At 46.7% G+C, this 23,380-nt stretch overlaps 1 protein-coding gene across 6 annotated transcripts in view; it reads right to left on the bottom strand.

The window, feature by feature from the left end:
• Positions 1-216: 216 nt before the first annotated feature.
• Positions 217-23,380, bottom strand: part of KCNAB2 (potassium voltage-gated channel subfamily A regulatory beta subunit 2) — a 232,236-nt gene continuing 209,072 nt past the window's right edge. For all 6 annotated transcript variants that reach the window (XM_040326541.1, XM_040326543.1, XM_040326542.1 and 3 more), the window contains 6 exons: positions 15,427-15,512; positions 12,580-12,700; positions 10,392-10,486; positions 8,565-8,685; positions 7,937-8,025; positions 217-475 (listed from right to left, as the gene is read on the bottom strand). In XM_040326541.1, coding sequence (XP_040182475.1) covers positions 386-475; positions 7,937-8,025; positions 8,565-8,685; positions 10,392-10,486; positions 12,580-12,700; positions 15,427-15,512 — 602 coding nt within the window. In that variant the 3' untranslated portion in view covers positions 217-385. The remainder of the gene's footprint in view (positions 476-7,936; positions 8,026-8,564; positions 8,686-10,391; positions 10,487-12,579; positions 12,701-15,426; positions 15,513-23,380) is intronic.

The following is a 23,380-nucleotide window of genomic DNA, read 5'->3' on the forward strand; positions in this document are numbered from 1 at the left end:
TCACCTTTCCTCTTACGTGATTGGCTACTTTATCATGCATCATCAGATCACAAGACGGCTGCCGCCACGGTATGGAGCGCCCGTACTCGTAAAGTGGCGGTAAAAAAAAAGGTATCCGGCTTTCCGCAGACAGCGCCCGCCCTATGCGACTACTTGTTGTGCAGCTAAACAAATTAGCAGAGATTTGGATACATTAAGCGCATGTTTTTTTTTTTCTCACATTAATAATACTTATTGAACAGTTTTCTGGCGTTATCTGGAAATGTGATTTTTGTTAGTTTTTTTTGATACGACCACACTCCACTTGGATTGAGTAAAGCTTAAAGCAGGCAAGTAGAAGAACCGGAGCAGAACTCGGACAGTCCAGAAATGCGGGCTTCCTGCATTAGGATCGGTAGTCCTTTTTGCTATATGGCTTGTTGCCCAAAATACTATCAACCTCGTGTATAATAGAAGACGATAGTTTCGGAAGGACCTGCGGCATCAAAAGAAAAGAAAAGCCGAGTCAATGCAATTTATAGCATACAGAACACAATAATATAATAAACCAAATTCATAAAGTGGATCTTCACCCTCAAATACATTATCCCTCCTCTCCGCCCCTCCCCCAGTCCTCATGAGTGCTTGCTTTTTCTTTACTAAATTGTCTGGCCCGCCCCCTTGCACATTATTCGCCTATGAAAATTACCTCCCCTGTCCTCCCGCTGCCTCCTGGTATATGCCACAGGGCCGCCATCAGGGGGTACAGGCAAGTACACCTGTAAGGGGCCCGGCGGTCCCCAGATGGCAACCCCCTTTTTTTTGTAAGGGGTCCAGAGGTCCCCAGGGGCCTGAAAGCCCCCGGGGTCCCGGATGGCAACCCCCTTTTTTTTGTAAGGGGTTCAGAGGTCCCCGGGGGCCTGAAAGCCCCCGGGGTCCCGGATGGCAACCCCTTTTTTTTGTAAGGGGTCCAGAGGTCCCCAGGGGCCTGAAAGCCCCCGGATGGCAACCCCCTTTTTTTTGTAAGGGGTCCAGAGGTCCCCAGGGGCCTGAAAGCCCCCGGGGACCCGGATGGCAACCCCCTTTTTTTTGTAAGGGGTCCAGAGGTCCCCAGGGGCCTGAAAGCCCCCGGGGTCCCAGATGGCAACCCCCTTTTTTTTGTAAGGGGTCCAGAGGTCCCCAGGGGCCTGAAAGCCCCCGGGGTCCCGGATGGCAACCCCTTTTTTTTGTAAGGGGTCCAGAGGTCCCCAGGGGCCTGAAAGCCCCCGGGCTCCCGGATGGCAACCCCCTCTTTTTTGTAAGAGGTCCAGAGGTATATATATATTTTTTTTTTTTTAAGGGCCCAGAGGTCCACAGGGCCCCGGATGGAAACCCCACTTATATATATATATATATATATATATTTTATTTTTTTTATTTTTTATTAAAGGGCCCAGAATTCCCCAGGCCCCCGGATGGCTACCCCCCCCATATATATTTATATATATATTTGACTTTGTTTCTGTCTTTTTTCCAAATTTTCTCAAATACCGGCGGCAGCCCCCTGCTTCTCAATTTCAGGCGGCAGCACTCCCCTCCCCCCCTGGTTCTCTGCTCCAGGTGGCCCATGCCTGAAGCTGTGTAAGGGGCCCCATAATTCCTGATGGCGGCCCTTTATGAACATCCCAGTTGGCAAAGCCTTTCGCTCAGTAAAGAAGGAGGGGGTGGGCCTAGCGGCACGTCATCAGGAGGCGCAACGGCTGAACCTGGAACAGCTGGCAGCCTCTCGATGATGTCATGCCCCAAAAAATAGTATGCCAGGCCCGAGCAGCGTCAGAAGAGAAGAGAGTCTCAGCTGGACAACACTTGAGTATCCAAAATGTGAGGCACTCACTACCACGTAAGGGTAAGTTGTTTTAAATTTATTTTTAATCGGCTGCTTTCTTTACAGGTATATTTATAAGAAGTTCCTTTTTTTTGCAGAGCATTTAAATTCTACGGTGTATAGTTAAAACTTAGTGCTGGCTTCCTAAAACTTTCTGCGTTACAGGTCCTCCTAAAAACTAATGTAGCACCCTCCTAGTTAGGTGCTAGGTTGTCAGGTGAATGTAGTTATTTTTTTAAGCTTCTTTTGGAATCAGCGGAGCAGCTGCTGATAACTTTGGTCTGATCAGGGCCTCACAGGTTGCAGACTCGGTTGCTTATCCCTGCTTTCTGGAAGGTTCCAGAACATAGGAGTGGAGCAGGCCAAATGAGTATTTAAATATGGTGCAGCGCTTGTGGATAATAATCCCAAACAGGCAGAGTCCAAAATACTTCACAGGTTAGTTGCCAGAAGGTGACAAAAAAGTGAGGAAACCACCACCGGCACCCCGATCACCCAGCCGCTTACTAGTGGACCCCCATTGCAAAGGCCACTTAGACGTTAGAATTACACAAGGAACCCTTCACTCTCCACAGATCCAAAACCAGGGATAGCAGGCAGATATGTGGTTGCAACAATTCCGATAGTAACCTCTTCCGCCGTCACTGCTCTCTGTGGTATGTGAATGCTTTTGTTTTCCTGCACAGTGCAGTAGAACGTAGAGAGAGCTCCCCCTACTGTAGCACAGAGCCAAGGCGGTGTTTCAGGGCTCCTATAGGTTCCATGTTATAATTTCTGAGCAGCGGCGGCAAGCAGGGATGGAAGCTTCCTCCCAAATCACTGCAGCAGCTGAAGGTTGGGACCTGGGACCTGACCAGTGATCGAGGGCAGCAGTTCAGAGTGCGCAGTGTTAGCACAGAGAAGTTTCTCTGTGCTAGCGCTGCACACTCAGGGCTGCTGCCCTCGATCATTGGTCAGGTCCCAGGTCCCAACCTTCAGCTGCTGCAGTGATACCACAGGGAGCAGTGACGGCAGAAGAGGTTACTATTGAAAGTGTTGCACCCACATATCTGCCTGCTATTCCTGGTTTTGGATCGGTGTATAGTGAAGGGTGCCTTGTGTAATACAAACGTCTAAGTGGCCTTTGTAATGGGGGTCCACTAGTGAGGGTAAGCGGCTGTGTGATCGGGGTGCCGGTGGTGGTTTCCTCACTTTTTTTTGTCACCTTCTGTCAACTAACCTGTGAAGTGTATTGGACTCCGTCTGTTTGGAATTATTATCCTGGACTTTATTTGCACAAGCGCTGAACCATATATATTGGTTCAGTCAAATCCCTAGGGAGGTGTACCCAGTAGGTGGTCGCAGAGCACATAAATAGTCTGGGACCAGAGGCAGCTGGGTTCCCAGCCTATAGGGCTGTTGCCCTTCCAGGCAGCCCAGCTGACATTTGTCAAGAGGCTTCAAGCTCTGCTAAAGCTGGGGGGGGTACTTTCTAAGAACCTATTGAGGTGAAGAGGGATAATGTTACCTAGTAGTTTGGGGAGTCCACTGGGTAAATGTCTGGCTGACACTGGAGGGAGGCATCCAAGGACTTGTGAGTACAGACCTGAGTGCAGGACCTAGGTGACTATTGCTGTTGTTAACACCAACCCCGTCCCCCAGTGCACTATTAGGAAGGTTTGCTTGGCCTGGAACCATGCTTATGGTATCCAACTGCTGTCCATTGCCCGAGCTTGAAGGGACTGCTCTAAGAAGTCGCTGCAGCGTGAAGCCTGCCCTCCTATTATTGTTCAGCATTCTGAAGTATCCCACAGCTCCCTATCCATGTTTTTTAGTCATAAATACAAAAAGGGTAACCTCTAGACTTTTTTCATTGAGGCAGAAAAGTGACTGTTGCTGTGTGCCTGGCTGCCACTGCGCTAGTGAAAGGGGAACCTTCAAAAACTCAGCGGGCCTTTTGGGGTTGTGAGCTACACTTGTACCATGCAAAGAGTGCAGATTCTCTAGAACAGTGGTTCTCAACCTGGGGTCGGGACCCCCTCAGGGGTCGAATGATGATTTTCCAGGGGTCACCGAATCCTGGGCTGTTCCTGAAGCCCGCACTGCTCTCCCAGCATTTTTGTGGCCGCCCCTGGAGCCTGTGGCCACCCACTCAGCCTTTTTGCAGCCACCCGTTCAGTTCCCAGCATGACTCGGGGGCAGAGACTAGAGGTCAGCTGACTGGTGAGGAATGTGAAGTGGGAGGAGCTGGAGGAGACCCTATCTACTGATCCCGGCATAGGTGTCACTGCTAATACAAAGTCGGAGGGGTTTCATTATTGTACGAGTGGAAGGGACTCAGGGACCGCTAAATGTCCGTGGGTTAGGGACGCAAATTACTTTTTTTTTTTTTTTTTCCAAAATATTTTATTGAATATTATAGCAATACAGAAATGTAATACAAGTACATTGCAATAAATTTTCGATGAAGAAAAAGCAAAATCAAGATTATGTGAATTACAACATAGACCATGTTATATTATGAACAGCCAAATCGTAAACAATCTAAACATAGACAAAAAGTTGAGGCTAAATTCATTGAGCATCCATACAGCTCTTTAGAGAGAACATTCAAGTGTGTATAAAAAAAAAAAAAAAAAAAAAAAAAAAAAAAAAAAAAAAAAAAAAAGGGGGGGGGGTAAAGCAGGGGTCAGAGAGGAAAAGGAGGTGCAGGGCCTGGGATAGAATAGTGAAGAGTAGATGGGTGACTAAGTAGGTGCAGTGCCTGGCCTCAATGAATCTTTGTAATGTAGCCAACTGTCCCAAGTGATTCTATATTTCTCATGTGTGTCCTTAGCTTGGTGTATCAGCCGTTCCATCTCCTCTATTTTGTTGACCCGTGAGCGCCATTCTTCTATCGTTGGGGGGATTTTAGATTTCCAGTGCAAGGGAATGCATTGGGTTGCTGCATTCACAAGATGGAGCGTTAATGAATTCCGGTACTGTGATTTTGGTATAGGAGTGTGATGCAATAGGAATTGCGCTGGGGAGAAGGCGATCTGCATGGTAGTAATCTGTACTATACTATCATATATCTCCTTCCAAAATTGAGCCAACGAAGGACACTCCCACCAGATGTGTAATAAAGAGCCTTTCTTCCCGTCACATCTCCAGCAATCTGGAGAAACCGCTGGATAAATTTTGTGGAGTTTTTCGGGTGTCCGGTACCATCTGGTGCAAAGTTTGTATCTGTTCTCCTGTGCTGAGACGTTTATGGAGCCCTTGTGAGTGTAATCCCAGATGCGGTCCCAATCACCGTCAGAAAGGGAAAGAGATAGATCAGTATCCCATGCCGTGCGTATGTTAGAGCTAAGGGCCGCATCTGGGACCAGCAGGGAGTACATTTTGGAAATCAAGTGTCTTTGGGGTTCTTTGGTCACACAAATCTTTTCCAGAGGGGAAAGATCTCTACACCAACGTGTTCGCATATGGGTAGACCCAAAAAAATGTTTAAGTTGTAGGTATCTAAAGATCGTCAGATCAATGTGTGGGAGCACTGCGTTCAGATCTGTGTACGTAAGCAAATTACCATTCCGAAAGAATTGATGGGCTCGGAGCGTTTTAAGGTCGGGATCCGTCGTAGCGTGTTTAAAAATGATACCGGGTTTAAAGTCTGGACTTTGGGACAGAGGCGTCAAAGGTCCAGGGGAGGGGACCAGTTTGAGGGGTTTGCATGCGGATTTAAATATTTTAAGTGTGGGGCCAATTAGAGGATGTTCTAGGCAAGCCTTAGGAATCGAGTGGTGTTCCAGCCATGGTAAGTGGGATAAGGGATAGCTAAGGAATGCATTTTCTATTCTAATCCAATCCTTATTCTGACCATGGAGATGCCAATCGACAAGCCTCGTGAGGTGACAGGCTTTATGGTAAAGGGTGATGTCTGGTATACCCAAACCTCCCTTACATTTTGGTTGGACTAGTTTGTTCCAATTTAATCTAGGTGTTTGGCCCGCCCAAAGGAATAACCTGCAATGTTTCTTAAATGTTACGAAAAAGGATTGTGGCAAGGAAATCGGCACTGCTTGGAAGAGGTATAAAATCCGTGGGAGGATACTCATTTTGAGGATCGCTGCCCTACCGAACCATGAAAATCTGCCCTTGTTCCAATCAGCCAGGTCTGCTTTAATAGCCTGAATGGCTGGAAGGAAATTTAGGGTGTATAAGTTTTTCAGATCTTTCGGGATTTTAATACCCAAATATGTAATATGTTCAGATTCCCATTTAAAGGGAAAATTTAGTTTACATAGTTCTACCACCTTGGAAGGGAGAGATACGTTCAGTGCTAGTGATTTCTCGAAATTAATTTGAAGGTTGGATAGATTATTAAATATTTTAAAATCTTTAAGAAGGTTGGGGATCGTGGTGATTGGGTCAGAAAGAAACATCAAAATGTCATCCGCATAAGCGGCAATCTTGCATTGTTCTCCCCGGACCTCGACACCTCTGATGGCAGAGTTTTCTTTTAATCTTCTGAGAAGGGGTTCCATAGAAAGAATAAAAATAAGGGGGGAGAGGGGACAACCCTGACGCATACCATTGGTTATGGGGAAGGCATTCGACAGGCGGCCATTGACCCTAACTCGAGCTGTGGGATCCGAGTACAACAATAAAATCATTCGTACAAGGCGAAGTGGCAAACCCATTTTATGTAAAACTGCCGACATGTAATCCCAGGCCACTCTATCGAATGCCTTCTCCGCATCCAGGGATAAGAAGAATCCAGCTTTTTTCGAGGAGGTTAACCAATGGTGCACATTGAGGGCTTTAGTAGAGTTGTCCCTGGCTTCTCTTCCCGGGACAAACCCCACTTGGTCAGTCGAAATAAGTCTGGTGATTAGTGGGAGTAAACGATTGGCTAATATTTTTGCGTATAGTTTGACGTCAACGTTTAATAATGAGATCGGGCGGTAATTGCGTACTAGAGTGGTGTCTTTGTTTGGTTTAGGGATTAAAGATATGTGGGCCTCTAAGATGTCTTTAGGATGATAAGGGGAGTCAGGAAGTTCGTTATATGTGGTAAGAAAATTTGGGATCAGTATGTCAGAGAAGGTCTTATAATAACTGACTGGCAGACCATCTGGCCCTGGGCTTTTCCCGGGTTTGAGTTGGTTCAAAGCTTGAATGATTTCCTCCCTGGTGATGGGGTCACCGAGGTTAGATATATCCTCATGGGAGGAGTAAGATGGGCAATGCTTGGGGACGCAAATTACTTGACAACCCACGCTATGAAAATAATTTTACTGTTAGGGATCCCCACCAGGGGTGTATTTAGGTTTTGTGCTGCCCTAGGCCTGGTGAAACTCGCGCACCCCCTACTTTATATAAGACGCACCCCTTCCTTTTTAAGACTCGTCCTGTCATTTTCATGGGATGAGGACAGAGGGATAAGGTGGGATGAGGACAGGGGGACAGGGTGGGATGAGCACAGGGGGACAGGGTGGGATGAGCACAGGGGGACAGGGTGGGAGGAGGACAGGGTGGGATGAGCACAAGGGGACAGGGTGGGATGAGCACAGGGGGGCAGGGTGGGATGAGCACAGGGGGACAGGGTGGGATGAGCACAGGGGGACAGGGTGGGATGAGCACAGGGGGACAGGGTGGGATGAGGACAGGGGGACAGGATGGGATGAGGACAGGGTGGGATGAGGACAGGGGGACAGGGTGGAATGAGCACAGGGGGACAGGGTGGAATGAGCACAGGGGGACAGGGTGGGATGAGCACAAGGGGACAGGGTGGGATGAGCACAGGGGGGCAGGGTGGGATGAGCACAGGGGGGCAGGGTGGGATGAGCACAGGGGGACAGGGTGGGATGAGCACAGGGGGACAGGGTGGGATGAGCACAGGGGGACAGGGTGGGATGAGCACAGGGGGACTGGGTGTGATGAGCACAGGGGGCTTTTTCGCCACCCCCCCGCAAAGTGCCGCCCTAGGCCTGGGCCTTGTCGGCCTAGGCCATAATACATCTCTGGTCCCCACAACTTGGGAAATTTTATCAAGGGGTCACGGTACTAGAAAGGTTGAGAACCACTGCTCTAGAAGTATTGACCACCCTAGTTTGGTAGTAGACGACCAACCTGTATTGCTCCAATATTCTCCAGGAGTTGGTCGGCATTAGAGGCTCCTAACAGCACCGAACTGACACCTTCATTTCTCAGACACCAGGCTGCAAACAGAACAAACCATTTTTAGTAATGTTTTTGACCACAACTCAAAGCCAACGTGATGCAAAAGAGTCCAACATGGATAAAGTTTCAATGGAACAGACCAGAACTGAGCCCGGGAATGATACAGCCATATTTACCCGGCAAAAATGTTCTATCTTCTGAGTGTTGGCTCAGAAATTCAAACATTGTTACAATTTATGGAACTATAATTTATTTTATCCTGTCCCTGGCATTAAAGATCTGCACAGTCCAAGCAAACACAAGCGTGTGGCTTGCCTGCAAGCAAGTTGTCTGGTCTGCTCCATTTACAGGTAACCACATAAAAGCAGGGGTAGGCAACCCCAGCCCTCCATCTGTTGTGAAACTACAAGTCCCATGAGGCATTGCAAGACCCTGACAAATCACAGGCATGACTCCTAGAGGCAGAGGCATGCTGGGATTTGTAGTTTCACCACAGCTGGAGTGCCGAGGTTGACTACCCCTGACATAGAGGAACGCTCCAGGCTCATCAAGAAGGTATTTGTACAACTAGACTCACCAATGGCTAGCTGTGGAAGCGTGCAGCCCAAACGTTCTGCGATGGCCTGAAGCTCTTTCAGCTTAGCCTGCTGCCGTCGTCCTTCTTCGCTCAATATCTTGTCCTTTAACCACTGATAACCCTGAAAAAATCATGCAAAGCTAGGAATTAGACAACGTTTACAGGAATTCCATAAAGTAACCTATTAATATATAAACACATGGCTTCTGGGAAACGTCAATGGTACATCAGTCTTATGAATCAATGCTTTTTCCATGAGCTCCCTGCAGCAGTGTCTTCTTCACTGTCATGTCTATGCACTAACTGTTCACAATCTAGAACAGCGGTGTCCAAACTGCGGCCCTTACCTTACATTGCGACCCATGGGGCATAATTCTCCCCCCCACTGACACCAAACAATAGGACACAATTCTCCCCAATGACGCCAATGATGAGGTTGAATTATTTCCAATGCCACCAACGATGGGGCACAATTCCTCCCAATGCCACTGCGCTCAATGCTTAAAGATCTCTGCAGCAGCTGATGGGAGAAGCAAGCCCGGCAGTGCTGCATGGGGGGGGGGGGGATGTGAGGGGCGGCCAGGGAAGCGCACATGAACCCGGGGCAGCAGGACAGCGATAGGGAGGCAGCATGTGGAGGAACCGATGCCCTCCATTTCCCTCCTGCAGCAACTCCTCATGTGTATGGACTGGTGCTTGTGGCAGGGGCATACATACAGGGGTTGGCATTGCGACCCAGCCCCATGCTCCAGAAGGCCTGTGCGGCCCCCCTGTACACCTAGATAGGAGGGCAGCAGCATGTAGAGAAACCAATCCCTCCATGTAGCTGCTAAATGCCCTCTTCTCCTCCTCTCCCTCCCGCAGACATTGAGGAGTTGCTGCAGGAGGGAAATGGAGGGCATCGGTTCCTCCACATGCTGCCTCCCTATCGCTGTCCTGCTGCCCCGGGCTCATGTGCGCTTCCCTGGCCGCCCCTCACATCCCCCAATCCCCCCCCCAACCACCATCCATGCAGCACTGCCGGGCTTGCTTCTCCCATGAGCTGCTGCAGAGATCTTTAAGCATTGAGCGCAGAGAAGGAGCCAATAAATGTGTCATTTACCGGCTCCTTAGTTAGTTAGTTAGTCAGGTTGAAAAAAGACACAAGTCCATCCAGTTCAACCACAAAACATATTCCTTGTCCTAATGAATAGAGTCAGTGATCTGTACCCTTTTTTTTTTTTTTTTTTAATACATAGCTGGGGCATAGTAAGCTGTGTTACTATGCTTCAGTTTATGAATGAATGGAAAGCCTCTGTACAGAGCTACTCCTGTTCAATTATTCTGTATAGCTGAGGCTACAGAGAAAGGAAATGATTAATCGGTCCTCAAAAGTGAGACATCGGGGGTCTGTTTAGACAGGGTGCTAAAAAAATATGTAAAACATAAAAATAGTAAAATAAAAGAACAAAAATAAAAAAAAAGCTACAGTGGTGGAAACAAACACCAGTGGTGGAACTGCCAGGGTCGCAAATGTTGCACTTGAGACTGGGTTCTGGTGTTCCGCCACTGTGGAGGGACCCAAACAAGGGCAGGAAGGTGGCCTGCTGCTGGACCGTAATAAAGGGCCCCACAATGGAAGTAAAGGGCCCTGGTCAGGGGCCATGGAGGGGGGGGGGGGGCTTTCATTGTTTCTAGCACTGGGGCCCTGAAGGTTCTAGTTACGCCTTCTAGCTTGTGGTAGACAGGCAGCCTTTATACTATTGGGGAAGAACCAGCTATTACCAGCAGCCCCTGTGGGGGTAGCACTGCATTACATTATTATAGTCTTTACAAAGTATTACAAACCTTGAGTGACGCTCTAGAATACGGTGGAATTCCACCGTCATATTTCCCGGAAACTATCCCACAAGCAAGCGGTGACCACGTCATAGCGCCCACACCTGGAAGAGTAAAACAAAGTAACTGTAAACTTTCAGGAAATGGGCGCAATATTTTAAAAATTAATTTAAAGGATGAATTCACAACTATATATATATAGCACCCCCCCCCCACTTGACTTTTTATAAACCGTATATAACCAAATATAAGCCGAGGCACCTAATTTTACCACAAAAAAATGGGAAAACTTAGTGACTCGAGTATAAGCCTAGGGCAATTATGGTGAACCTTGGCACCCCCAGATGTTTTGGAACTACATTTCCCATGATGCTCAACTACACTTCAGAGTGAATGAGCATCATGGGATTTGTAGTTCCAAAACATCTAGGGTGCCAAGGTTCGCCATCACTGGCCTAGGGTGTCCATCTGCATGCCTCACTGTAGCCATGTGCATGCCTCACTGTGCCCATGCCTCACTGTGCCCATGCCTATACTGACGTTTAACATGGGAGTCTATGGAAGGGGTGCCTGGCTTTGAGAAATTGGTGCTCCCCAGTCGTAGGTTCCCCAGACAAACTTTGCACACTTGTAGAGGAGAAATGGAGCTACATGTGTGACAAGATGTGGGTCCAAGGGACCTACGACCGGCTGGTACCGGGTCCCCCAAGTCACCAGAGAAATGACCCTTTAACATGGGAGTCTATGGAAGGGGTGCCCGGCCGTAGGTCCCACGGACAAGAAACTTTGCACACTAATAGAGGAAGAGTGGGGCTACATGTGGGGTCCAGGGGACCTACAGACGGCCGGTACCGGGTGCCCAAAGTCCGGGAGATCAGGCGCAAAAAGGTGACTCCAGTATAAGCCGAGGGGGGCATTTTCAGCACAAAAAAAAGTGCTGAAAAACTCGGCTTATACTCGAGTATATATATATATATATATATATATATATATATATATATATATATATATATATATATAAAGATACCTCTTGAAACAGATGCCAGTTGTACTTTGACACACATATTTCAATGTTGCCACTGAGGAAATTTTATATATATTTTTTTATTTTACAAAACTAAAGTGAGGTTAGAGAATCTTTACAATGGAAATGGTTCTTGGGGGAAGTTCAACACCAGTTTCCAAGGACAACTTGGATGGAAAAAAGCAATCAGTAAAGGAACAGGTTACAAGCATATGGTAAGTTGTAGCCAAGGCCTGGATCACACCTAACTTTGCAGTTTGCATATTCTGGGTGCATTTTACATTTGTCAACACATATTTTTGATCCATTGAAGTCAATGGAACCAAAAACCAGAAAAAAAAAAAAAATCCCTGGCCCTTTGCATAAAATGCACAGATGTGAACTACATCCATAGGAAACCATGTTATTATATGGACTGTAGTGACAAAAAAAATGCAAACTTGTATATAAAGAACAAGAGTATCTCTCTGCATGGCAACTAGAAATCTATCATTCTCCAAAGTAGAAGTCAGCGATGGTAGCCTGCATGCTTCAATGACAAGTTCCCTTTAAGACCCCTTTCACACTGGGGCGTTTTTCAGGTGCTTCAGCGTTTAAAAAAAAGCACCTGAAAGAAGCTGCATCTGCAATCCCAATGTGATAGCATGAGTGCTTTCACACTGAGGCGCTGCGCTGGCCGGGGCGTCAAAAAAAGTCCTGCAAGCAGCTTATTTACAGCGCTTTAGGGGTTAGGGTTGGGGTTAGCGTTGGGTTAGGGTCAGGGTTTCCCATTGAAGAATATGGCTAGGGGTCAAAGGTCAAAGGGCGTGGCTGACCCACCCCCACCAAAGTGTACCGCCTACCCCAACTAAGTCGGGGAATGAACAAGTCGGGGAAAGCGTCCTAAAGCCCCCTTCCCATTGAGGGAGTCTTTTTTTTTTAACGCCAAAGCGCCTGAAAAACGCCCCAGTGTGAAAGGGGTCTTAGCGGAGCTTTACCAGCGTTTTTCGGGCGCTGGCAGTGTGAAGGGGCTCTGAAAGCACTCGAGGCTTTCACATTAGGATTGCAGATGATTCTTCTTTCAGGCGCTTTACAGGCTTTTTTTTAACGCCAAAGCGCCTGAAAAACGCCCGGAAAACGCCTTAGTGTGAAAAAGGGGTCCTAATAACCTTTATATAGAGGGCGACATCTTACCAATCTTATGGAACAGCTCCGGAAGTTGGACCTCTACCTTCTCCCTTTGGAACATGTGATATTCGGCTTGTTCACAGATGGGGGGGATCAGATTGAACTGCCGCGCTACGGAGTATGCTTCCTACAAGGAAAGAGGAAAACCAAGAATGTCACATTGTTCTGTTTCTCTCCGACGTTTTCACAGCTTAACAAAGCCTCTCCATGTTATTCTATGGCCCCATACACACTGGCGTTTTTCCAGCTGTAAGTGGCATAGGCGTTTTAACCACTTGTCCACCGCGCCTATTCTGGCACTTCTCTCCTTCATGTAAAAATCACAATTCATTTGCTAGAAAATTAATCAGAACCCCCAAACATTATATATATATATATTTTTTTTTTTTAGCAGACACCCTAGGGAATTAAAATGGCGGTCATTGCAACTTTTTTTCTCGCACGGTATTTGCGCAATCATTTTTTCAAACGCCTTTTTTTGGGGGGAAGAAAAAACGGTTTCATGAATTAAAAAATAACAAAACCGTAAAGTTAGCCCAATTTTTTTGTATGATGTGAAAGATGATGTTACGCCGAATAAATAGATACCCAACATGTCACGCTTTAAAATTATCTAAAGATACATTGTGTGTTCTATATACAGTATACATACATTGTGTCCTATATACAGTATACATACATTGTGTGTTCTATATACAGTATACATACATTGTGTGTCCTATATACAGTATACATACATTGTGTGTTCTATATACAGTATACATACATTGTGTCCTATATACAGTATACATACATTGTGTGTTCTATATACAGTATACATACATTGTGTGTTCTATATACAGTATACATACATTGTGTGTTCTCTATATACAGTATACATACATTGTGTGTTCTCTATATACAGTATACATACATTGTGTCCTATATACAGTATACATACATTGTGTCCTATATACAGTATACATACATTGTGTGTTCTATATACAGTATACATACATTGTGTGTTCTATATACAGTATACATACATTGTGTGTTCTCTATATACAGTATACATACATTGTGTGTTCTCTATATACAGTATACATACATTGTGTGTTCTATATACAGTATACATACATTGTGTTCTCTACATACAGTATACATACATTGTGTTCTCTATATACAGTATACATACATTGTGTTCTCTATATACAGTATACATACATTGCGTGTTCTATATACAGTATACATACATTGTGTGTTCTATATACAGTATACATACATTGTGTTCTCTATATACAGTATACATACATTGTGTGTTCTATATACAGTATACATACATTGTGTGTTCTCTATATACAGTATACATACATTGTGTGTTCTATATACAGTATACATACATTGTGTTCTATATACAGTATACATACATTGTGTGTTCTATATACAGTATACATACATTGTGTGTTCTCTATATACAGTATACATACATTGTGTGTTCTGTATACAGTATACATACATTGTGTGTTCTATATATACAGTATACATACATTGTGTGTTCTATATATACAGTATACATACATTGTGTGTTCTATATACAGTATACATACATTGTGTGTTCTATATACAGTATACATACATTGTGTTTTCTCTATACAGTATACATACATTGTGTGTTCTATATACAGTATACATACATTGTGTGTTCTATATACAGTATACATACATTGTGTGTTCTCTATATACAGTATACATACATTGTGTGTTCTCTATATACAGTATACATACATTGTGTGTTCTCTATATACAGTATACATACATTGTGTGTTCTATATACAGTATACATACATTGTGTGTTCAGCCCGCTGTGTGGAAAAATGTTCACTCAACTCCAAAAATAATGAAGCCGCACATCTTCTGGAAGCATTTATCTGTAACCAGCTCTTGTCTCCTCAACTCAACATCAATTCTCTTTTTATGTTTCTATCTAATATTTATTTTTAGGCTTCTTTCTGCTATAATATCTTTTAGTCTTCGTTTTCTTGGGCTGCCTGTGGACAGGGAGATCGATCGTCTGGACGGGGAGATCGATCGTCTGGACGGGGAGATCCATCGTCTGGACGGGGAGATCCATCGTCTGGACGGGGAGATCCATCGTCTGGACGGGGAGATCCATCGTCTGGACGGGGAGATCCATCGTCTGGACGGGGAGATCCATCGTCTGGACGGGGAGATCCGTCGTCTGGACGGGGAGATCCGTCGTCTGGACGGGGAGATCCGTCGTCTGGACGGGGAGATCCGTCGTCTGGACGGGGAGATCCGTCGTCTGGACGGGGGAGATCCGTCGTCTGGACGGGGGAGATCCGTCGTCTGGACAATTCTCTATCAGGGTGATTGGCGGATTACAGAACACGTGTTGTTGGAACTTTTGAGTTATTCTCCTTTTACAATTTTGAAACATTTTAAATCTGCAACTTTCAAGTTATTCTAAACCTATTTTTGTCTTTAACCCCTTCAATACCGGGGGGCACTTATTGTCTTTATTGTAAAATCAATGATAAAAATGCATTACAAAAAGGCAGCAAAAATAGGGAAAGTATCCTACGCGTTTCACACTGGATCAGTGCTTAATCATGGGCCATGATTAAGCACTGATCCAGTGTGAAACGCGTAGGCTGTTTTCCCTATTTTTGCTGCCTTTTTGTAGTGCATTTTATCATCGATTTTACAATAAAGACAACTCAAGAGTTTTTTTTTGGAGCGCGGCTGTCCATCTTTCCGAAGTAAAAATTTGGGTGGACCTCCCACTTTAAATGTGCTTTTTCTTTAGCAATCACAAAGCAAAGATACAAAGTGGAAGAATAAAGAATAAATTACCATGATTTCCATCGAGCTCCAGCGGGAGGTGCCCCAGTACATGGCCATCCCTTGGTTGATGACGTGGGTCATGGCTCGGACGGTTTCTGCAGAGGAAATAACGAAGGGAAGACGGGACGGTAAAAACTCGGTTAAAAACCTTTTTACAGATGACTCAATACCATGCAGAAAGCTAAAATCTACGACACTGTGAAAGAGAAAATGCTGCAAGGACATCTTGCAAGCAATGTAACCGATCGACACCCACAGGAAAGTGATCGATGCGCGAGAGGAACACCAAAAAAAATGCGTCTTTTGTCACCTTCCGCGTGGCCAAGAAAGATGAAGAGTTTTAAAAATTCAAAACACAAGACCAGCGAGATCAGCAATTTTCAGAAGGCTAAACAAAGAATCTTTTTTTTTTTTGCAAGGTATAAAACGGCAACAATGTAGCAACAGTTGTACTCGGAACTCAAGTCGAATGTAATAAGTGTATAGAGCAGTGATGGTGAACCTCGGCACCCCAGATGTTTTGGAACTACATTTCCCATGATGCTCACCTACACTGCAGAGGACAAGAGCATCATGGGAAATGTAGTCCCAAAACATCGGGGGGGGGGGGCAGAGGTTCCCCATCACTGGTATAGAGGTTACAGGGAAGGAGCCGAAAATACACATCAATGGACAGGGGTATCCTCTCGGCTACCCCGAGTGCCCATGCCACCCCCTCCTTTCCCGAGTGTCCATGCCACCCCTCCTTGTATTGGGGGTGACAACGCCCATAATTTAGTTGGCCAGGGTGGGAAGAATCAGAGAATTTGTAAAATTTGGCACCCCCTCATCTTCTACGGGACTAGATTGGGCCGGATGATCGATCGGCACCTGCCCATAAAACAGACACACCTTACAGGGGAGATCCCTACAAACAAAAACATTTGTGGGCGCCCCAAAAGTTCATCTGAGCTCATTTAGTTCTCGGTATGACATATTCTGGATGTTGGCCCCCAGTGACAACCTTAGAGGTTTCATTTAGGACCCTGCAATTGTTATCTTTCACAAAGGGGCCTATTTGTAATGAATTGGACTACATCAGGGGTCTCCAACCTGTGGCCTGAGGGCTGGATGTGACCATTTGCTTGCCTTTATTTGACCCTTTGGGAACTACTCCTCCCACCGAAACCAATGATGGGACACTATTCCTTCCACTGACACCAGCGATGGGACACTATTCCTTCCACTGACACCAGCGATGGGACACTATTCCTCCCACTGACACCAATGATGGGACACTATTCCTCCCACTGACACCAATGATGGGACACTATTCCTCCCACTGACACCAATGATGGGACACTATTCCTCCCACTGACACCAATGATGGGACACTATTCCTCCCACTGACACCAATGATGGGACACTATTCCTCCCACTGACACCAATGATGGGACACTATTCCTCCCACTGGTACCAATGATGGGACACTATTCCTCCCACTGACACCAATGATGGGACACTATTCCTCCCACTGACACCAATGATGGGACACTATCCCTCCCACTGACACCAATGATGGGACACTATTCCTCCCACCGAAACCAATGATGGGACACTATTCCTTCCACTGACACCAGCGATGGGACACTATTCCTTCCACTGACACCAGCGATGGGACACTATTCCTCCCACTGACACCAATGATGGGACACTATTCCTCCCACTGACACCAATGATGGGACACTATCCCTCCCACTGACACCAATGATGGGACACTATTCCTCCCACCGAAACCAATGATGGGACACTATTCCTTCCACTGACACCAGCGATGGGACACTATTCCTTCCACTGACACCAGCGATGGGACACTATTCCTCCCACTGACACCAATGATGGGACACTATTCCTCCCACTGACACCAATGATGGGACACTATTCCTCCCACTGACACCAATGATGGGACACTATTCCTCCCACTGACACCAATGATGGGACACTATCCCTCCCACTGACACCAATGATGGGACACTATCCCTCCCACTGACACCAATGAAGGGACACTATTCCTCCCACTGACACCAGCGATTCGACACTATTCCTTCCACTGACACCAATGATGGGACACTATTCCTCCCACTGACACCAATGATGGGACACTATTCCTCCCACTGACACCAGCGATTCGACACTATTCCTTCCACTGACACCAATGATGGGACACTATTCCTCCCACTGACACCAATGATGGGACACTATTCCTCCCACTGACACCAGCGATTCGACACTATTCCTTCCACTGACACCAATGATGGGACACTATTCATCCCACTGACACCAATGATGGGACACTATTCCTCCCACTGACACCAATGATGGGACACTATTCCTCCCACTGACACCAATGATGGGACACTATTTCTCCCACTGACACCAGCGATGGGACACTATTCCTTCCATTAAAACCAACAATGAGGCATTGTGTCTGCTCCCACTGGCCAAAGTACAGCCCCATTAAGCCTAATTGCAAAGTAAATTGGCCCTTTGCTTAGAAATGTTGGAGAACTCTGGACTAGACACTTACTAATCTGTAAATCAAGCAAGATATAAAAAATTAAAACCGCTCAGATCTACAAAATTCTTCCCTGGGTTGTATTGCTCATTGGGTCCAAGGCCTCAACTGGTCGGCTTTAAGGCCCACCCCCTCCTGGAGGCAAGCCACACCCCCTTCCCATTTACCAGTCCCATTCCAGAGCCTGCAAAGGACCCTTCATTCTCATGGAAGGCCCTTCTGATACTACCTGGTGAGATTTCCATGGCCGTGTCAAGACTGCGTAGTTTGAAAAGGGTGAATTATTATTATAAATGCTTAAAGTTTAATTGCTAGATTCAGAGAGCTGTGCCTATCTTTAGGCGGGCGTAGCGTATCTCAGATACACTGCGCCGCCGTAAGTTAGAGCGGCAGGTCCTGTATTCACAAAGAAGTTGCGCTCTAACTTACGGTGGCGCAGTGTAACTGGGCCGGCGTAAGCCCGCCTAATTCAAAATAGGCTGGTTGGGGGCGTGTTCTATGCTAAATACTCGTGACCCCACGTATTTGACGTTTCTAACGAACGGCGCATGCGCCGTCCGTGAAAGTATCCCAGTGCGCATGCTCAAAATTACGCCGCAAATAATCCATGCTATTGACATGAAAATGTGAAAAATTCAACGCAGTTCCAACGTCCATACTTAACATTGGCTGCGCCATCTTTTTGGTGGTTTATCTTTACGCCTGAAAACGCCTTACGTAAACGGCGCATCTTTACTGCGATGGGTGTGCGTACATTCGTGAATAGGCGTATCTTGCTGATTTACATATTCTAGGCATAAATCAGCGTACACGCCCCTAGCGCCCAGCATAAATAGGCAGCCAAGATACGACGGCGTAGGAGACTTACGCCGGTCATATCTTAGCAACATTTAAGCGTATCTCAGTTTGAGCATACGCTTAATGTTACGATGGCGCAGAATCGGAGTTACGACGGCGTATCTACTGTACCTGAATCCGGCTATAAGTTTTTAAGCAAAAAGTTTGTTGAGGATCACATCCAGAGCAATTTTGGGAGCGAGGTTCAATGGGGGAAAACAGCAGTTAAAGGGGTTGGAAAGGTTCGTTTTTTATTTTCTAAATGCGTTCCTTTAAGCTTGTGCATTGTGGGTTCACTTACTTTTTCCTTCCATTTCCCTTCTAAATGTTTTTTTTCTTTGTCTGAATTTCTCACTTCCCGTTCCTCCTCAGTAAGCTTTCCACCATCATCCGAGCCATTCTGGCTGGGGGTTAGTCAGCGTGCTCGCCCCCTCCATTGGGACTACATCCCTGCCGGGAGACGCTGTGTTCTGGCTGGGGGTTAGTCAGCATGCTTGCCCCCTCCCTTGGGACCACATCCCTGCAGCGTCTCTCCACAGGGATGTAGTCCCAAGGGAAGGGGCGAGCACGCTGACTAACCCCCAGCCAGAACACAGCATCTCCCCGCAGGGATGTAGTCCCAAGGGAGGGGGCGAGCACGCTGACTAACCCCCAGCCAGATCACAGCGTCTCCCCGCAGGGATGTAGTCCCAAGGGAGGGGGCGAGCACGCTGACTAACCCCCAGCCAGAACACAGCATCTCCCCGCAGGGATGTAGTCCCAAGGGAAGGGGCGAGCACGCTGACTAACCCCCAGCCAGAACACAGCGTCTCCCCGCAGGGATGTAGTCCCAAGGGAGGGGGCGAGCACGCTGACTAACCCCCAGCCAGAACACAGCGTCTCCCCGCAGGGATGTAGTCCCAAGGGAGGGGGCGAGCACGCTGACTAACCCCCAGCCAGAACACAGCGTCTCCCCGCAGGGATGTAGTCCCAAGGGAGGGGGCGAGCATGCTGACTAACCCCCCAGCCAGAACACAGCGTCTCCCCGCAGCGATGTAGTCCCAAGGGAGGGGGCGAGCACGCTGACTAACCCCCAGCCAGAACGGCTCGGATGATGGTGGAAAGCTTACTAAGGAACAGAAAGCGAGAAATTCAGACAAAGAAAAAAAAACATTTAGAAGGGAAATGGAAGGAAAAAGTAAGTGAACCCACAATGCACGAGCTTAAAGGAACCAATTTAGAAAATAAAAAGCAAACCCTTTAAATAAAGACTAGGTCAGTCTTAAAAACTACAACCACTGCCTAAGAAAAGCCTCAAAGTTCTCAATGCATAAAAAGCTCAAAGCCAACCGTTCTAGTTTGTGACAACAGAAACACGTATGATGTGCTGCAGTAAAATAAACTTGAAAATGTACAATAAAAAAATACTTACCTTGCATCGAAACAAGAGTTGCCATCTGCTCTTCCTGACAAGTGTCAGCAAAAATATCTACTGACTCTTCCACACAGCCTTCTCCGGAGAGCTGCTGACTCCCCAAATAGTCCCCTAGCTAGCACCATTAGAAACTGCTGATGCCACGCTACATGAAGAAACGATGGTGGAAAAGTGAGGACGGCATCGCGATTTAGTAGCGGAGGGTATCTACAGCTGTGTTAGATCATTAAGACCTGATAAAAAATCTACTAGGTCAACGGTTCTCAACCACTGGTCCGTGGCCTTCCCCCTACGGGACTCCAGCCAGCTGCAGATGCCGGAATCTCCCACAGTGCTTCCAACCTCCAACAGTGGCTTGCATTGCCCGCCAACCTCCCACGGTGCCCTCCTAGCCTAGGGTGGCCACATTTCAAAACTACCATTCAGGGACAGCCCTCCCTTCCCAAAAAACAGCTTGTGCTGTAACGAATCACAGCACAGTGATTGGACGCAAGAGGCAGGATTTATAATTTCTCCAATCACAAGCAGGGGGGCGGGGATTGTGCTCCTCCAGGCATTCCCGAATATTATTTGGTGCCTGGAAATATTCATTACCTGTTAATGACACTTGAAATTAGAGTTGTCCCGAAACCACTTTTTTTAGGAACGAGTACAAGTACCGATACCTTTTTTCATGAACTCGCCGATACCGATACTTTTAACAAAAAAAATGTGTCCTCAAAGGCAGCCTTGTGTCCCCAAATGCAGCCTCTTGTCCCCAAATGCAGCCTTGTGTCCCCAAATGCAGCCATGTGTCCCCAAATGCAGCCTTGTGTAGCCTTGTGTCCCCAAATGCAGCCTTGTGTCCCCAAATGCAGCCTTGTGGCCCCAAATGCAGCCATGTGTCCCCAAATGCAGCTTTGTGTAGGTCCCCAGTGGCCTACCTGGCAAAGAGAAGCCCCCCACCACCATCTGGTTGATCAGCGCAGGGGGGCGGGGGGACATAACAGCTTTCATTTCAATAGCTGTGTGTTCCCCGCCACGCGTCGTCATATATACCCCCTTGTCCGGGCACTTTGATAGACAGATCACCCGTCCAATCCTGGGATGGGTGATCTGTCTATCAAAGTGCCCGGACAAGAGGGAGGGGCTATATATGACGCCGGGCGGCGGGGAACACACAGCTATTGAAATGAAAGCGGTTATGTTCCCCCCGCGCTGATCAACTAGACGGCGGCAGCGGCTCTCCTCTCCTCCATTAGTGACATTATGTTTTACATACCCCAGGATTGCTCTGCTCTCCGCCCCCTCTCTGCCTCCGCTCAGCCCCCTCTCAGCCCCCTCTCAGCCCGCTCTCAGCCCGCTCTCAGCCCGCTCTCCGCTCACAAACAAAAGTATCGGGTGAAGCATCGGGAGCATTTGCGCAAGTACTCGCGCAAATGCTCAGTATCGGTCCCAATACCGATACCAGTATCGATACAACCCTACTTGAAATTGTTTAAAATTAGTAGAAGTAAATAAATGAGGTGGCCAAAAGTTTGAAGACACCATACCATCACAGGTATAGGAGTTTGTTGGGTAATATGGCCCCCCTCCTATAACAGCCTTTACCCGTCTGGGGATGTCTTTCCACAACATTTTTGGAGGGTGTCCGGGGGAAATTTGAGCCCATTCAGCCAAAAGAGGAAAGGTTCTGATGATGGATGAGAAGACCTGGTTTACTATTAGAGTATGAATTCAGGTCAGGGCTCTGTGCAGGACACTCTAATTCCTCCAAACCAAACTGGTCAACATCATGTCTTTATGGAGCTGGCTTTGTACACAGGGGCATGGTCGTGGTGAAACCGAAAAAAAAAAAAACGATTAAAGACTTGCCTGGAGGAAGGCGAAGGCTAGAACCCCGGTCATCCAGAAGAACATTTGTGAGGTCGGGTACTGATCTTGGACGAGAAGACCTGGCTCACAATCGACATTTACAGTTCATCCCAAAGGTGTTCAGTAGGGTTGAGGTCAGGGTTCTGTGCAGGACACTCAAGTTCCTCCACACTCAACGGATAAAACCATGTCTTTATGGAGCTGGCTTTGTACATTGGGGTACAGTCATGGTGGAACAGAAAGAGAACTTTCCAAGACTTGCCTGGAGGCTGGGGAAATCTAGAACCAGTTTTAATTTTTTACGTCAAATTTCGATTTAGTTTTAGCCTTAGTCTTTTGACTAAAATGCCATTTTAGTTTTACATGTATTTTAGCTGCAGTCATATTTTAGTGTTAATTTTGTTGATAAAAGAACATTTGTGAGGTCAGGTACTGATGTTGGATGAGAAAACCTAGTGCATTAATGGCATTCCAATTCATCCCAAAGGTGTTCAAACCATGTCCATATGGAGATGTTGGATGAGAAGACCTGGCTCATTCCAGCACATCCAAAAAGTTTTCAGTAGGGCTGAGGTCAGGGCTCTGTGCAGGACACTCCTGTTCCCCCACAACCAACTGATCAACATCATGTATTTTTGGAGCTGACTTCGTACACAGGGACACAGTCATGGTGGAACACAAAATGAACTTTCCAAGACTTGCCTGGAGGCTGGGGAAGGCTAGAACCCTAGTCCTCCAAAAGAATATTTGTGAAGTCAGGTACTGATGTTGGATGAGATGACCTGGTGCACAATCGGCATTCCAATGTATCCCAAAGGTGTTTAGAAGGGCTGAGGTCAGGGCTCTGCCCGGGATACTCCAGTTCCTCCACACCCAATTGATCAAACCATGTCTTTATAGAGATGTTGGCTGAGAAGACCTGGCTCATTCCAAGGTGTTCAGTAGGGATGAGGTCAGGGCTCTGTGCAACACACTCCAGTTCCTCCACACCCAACCGATAAAACCATGTCTTTATGGAGCTGGCTTTGTACACAGGAGGCACAGTCATGGTGGAACAGAAAAGGAACCTTCAAAGGCTTGCTTGGAGGCTGGGAAAGGCTAGAACCCGTTTTAATTTTGACGTCAAACTTTGTTTTAGTCAAAGTCTTTTGACTAAAATGCCATTTTAGTTTTAGTCATATTTTAGTCATTTGAATTATTTTAGTTTTAGTCATATTTTAGTCGACTAAAATAGTGTTCATTTCGTTGACAAAAGAACATTTGTTGGGTCAGGTACTGATGTTAGATGAGATGACCTCACAATC

Source organism: Rana temporaria, chromosome 10 (genome assembly GCF_905171775.1).
Source record: "Rana temporaria chromosome 10, aRanTem1.1, whole genome shotgun sequence".
Lineage (NCBI taxonomy): Eukaryota > Metazoa > Chordata > Amphibia > Anura > Ranidae > Rana > Rana temporaria.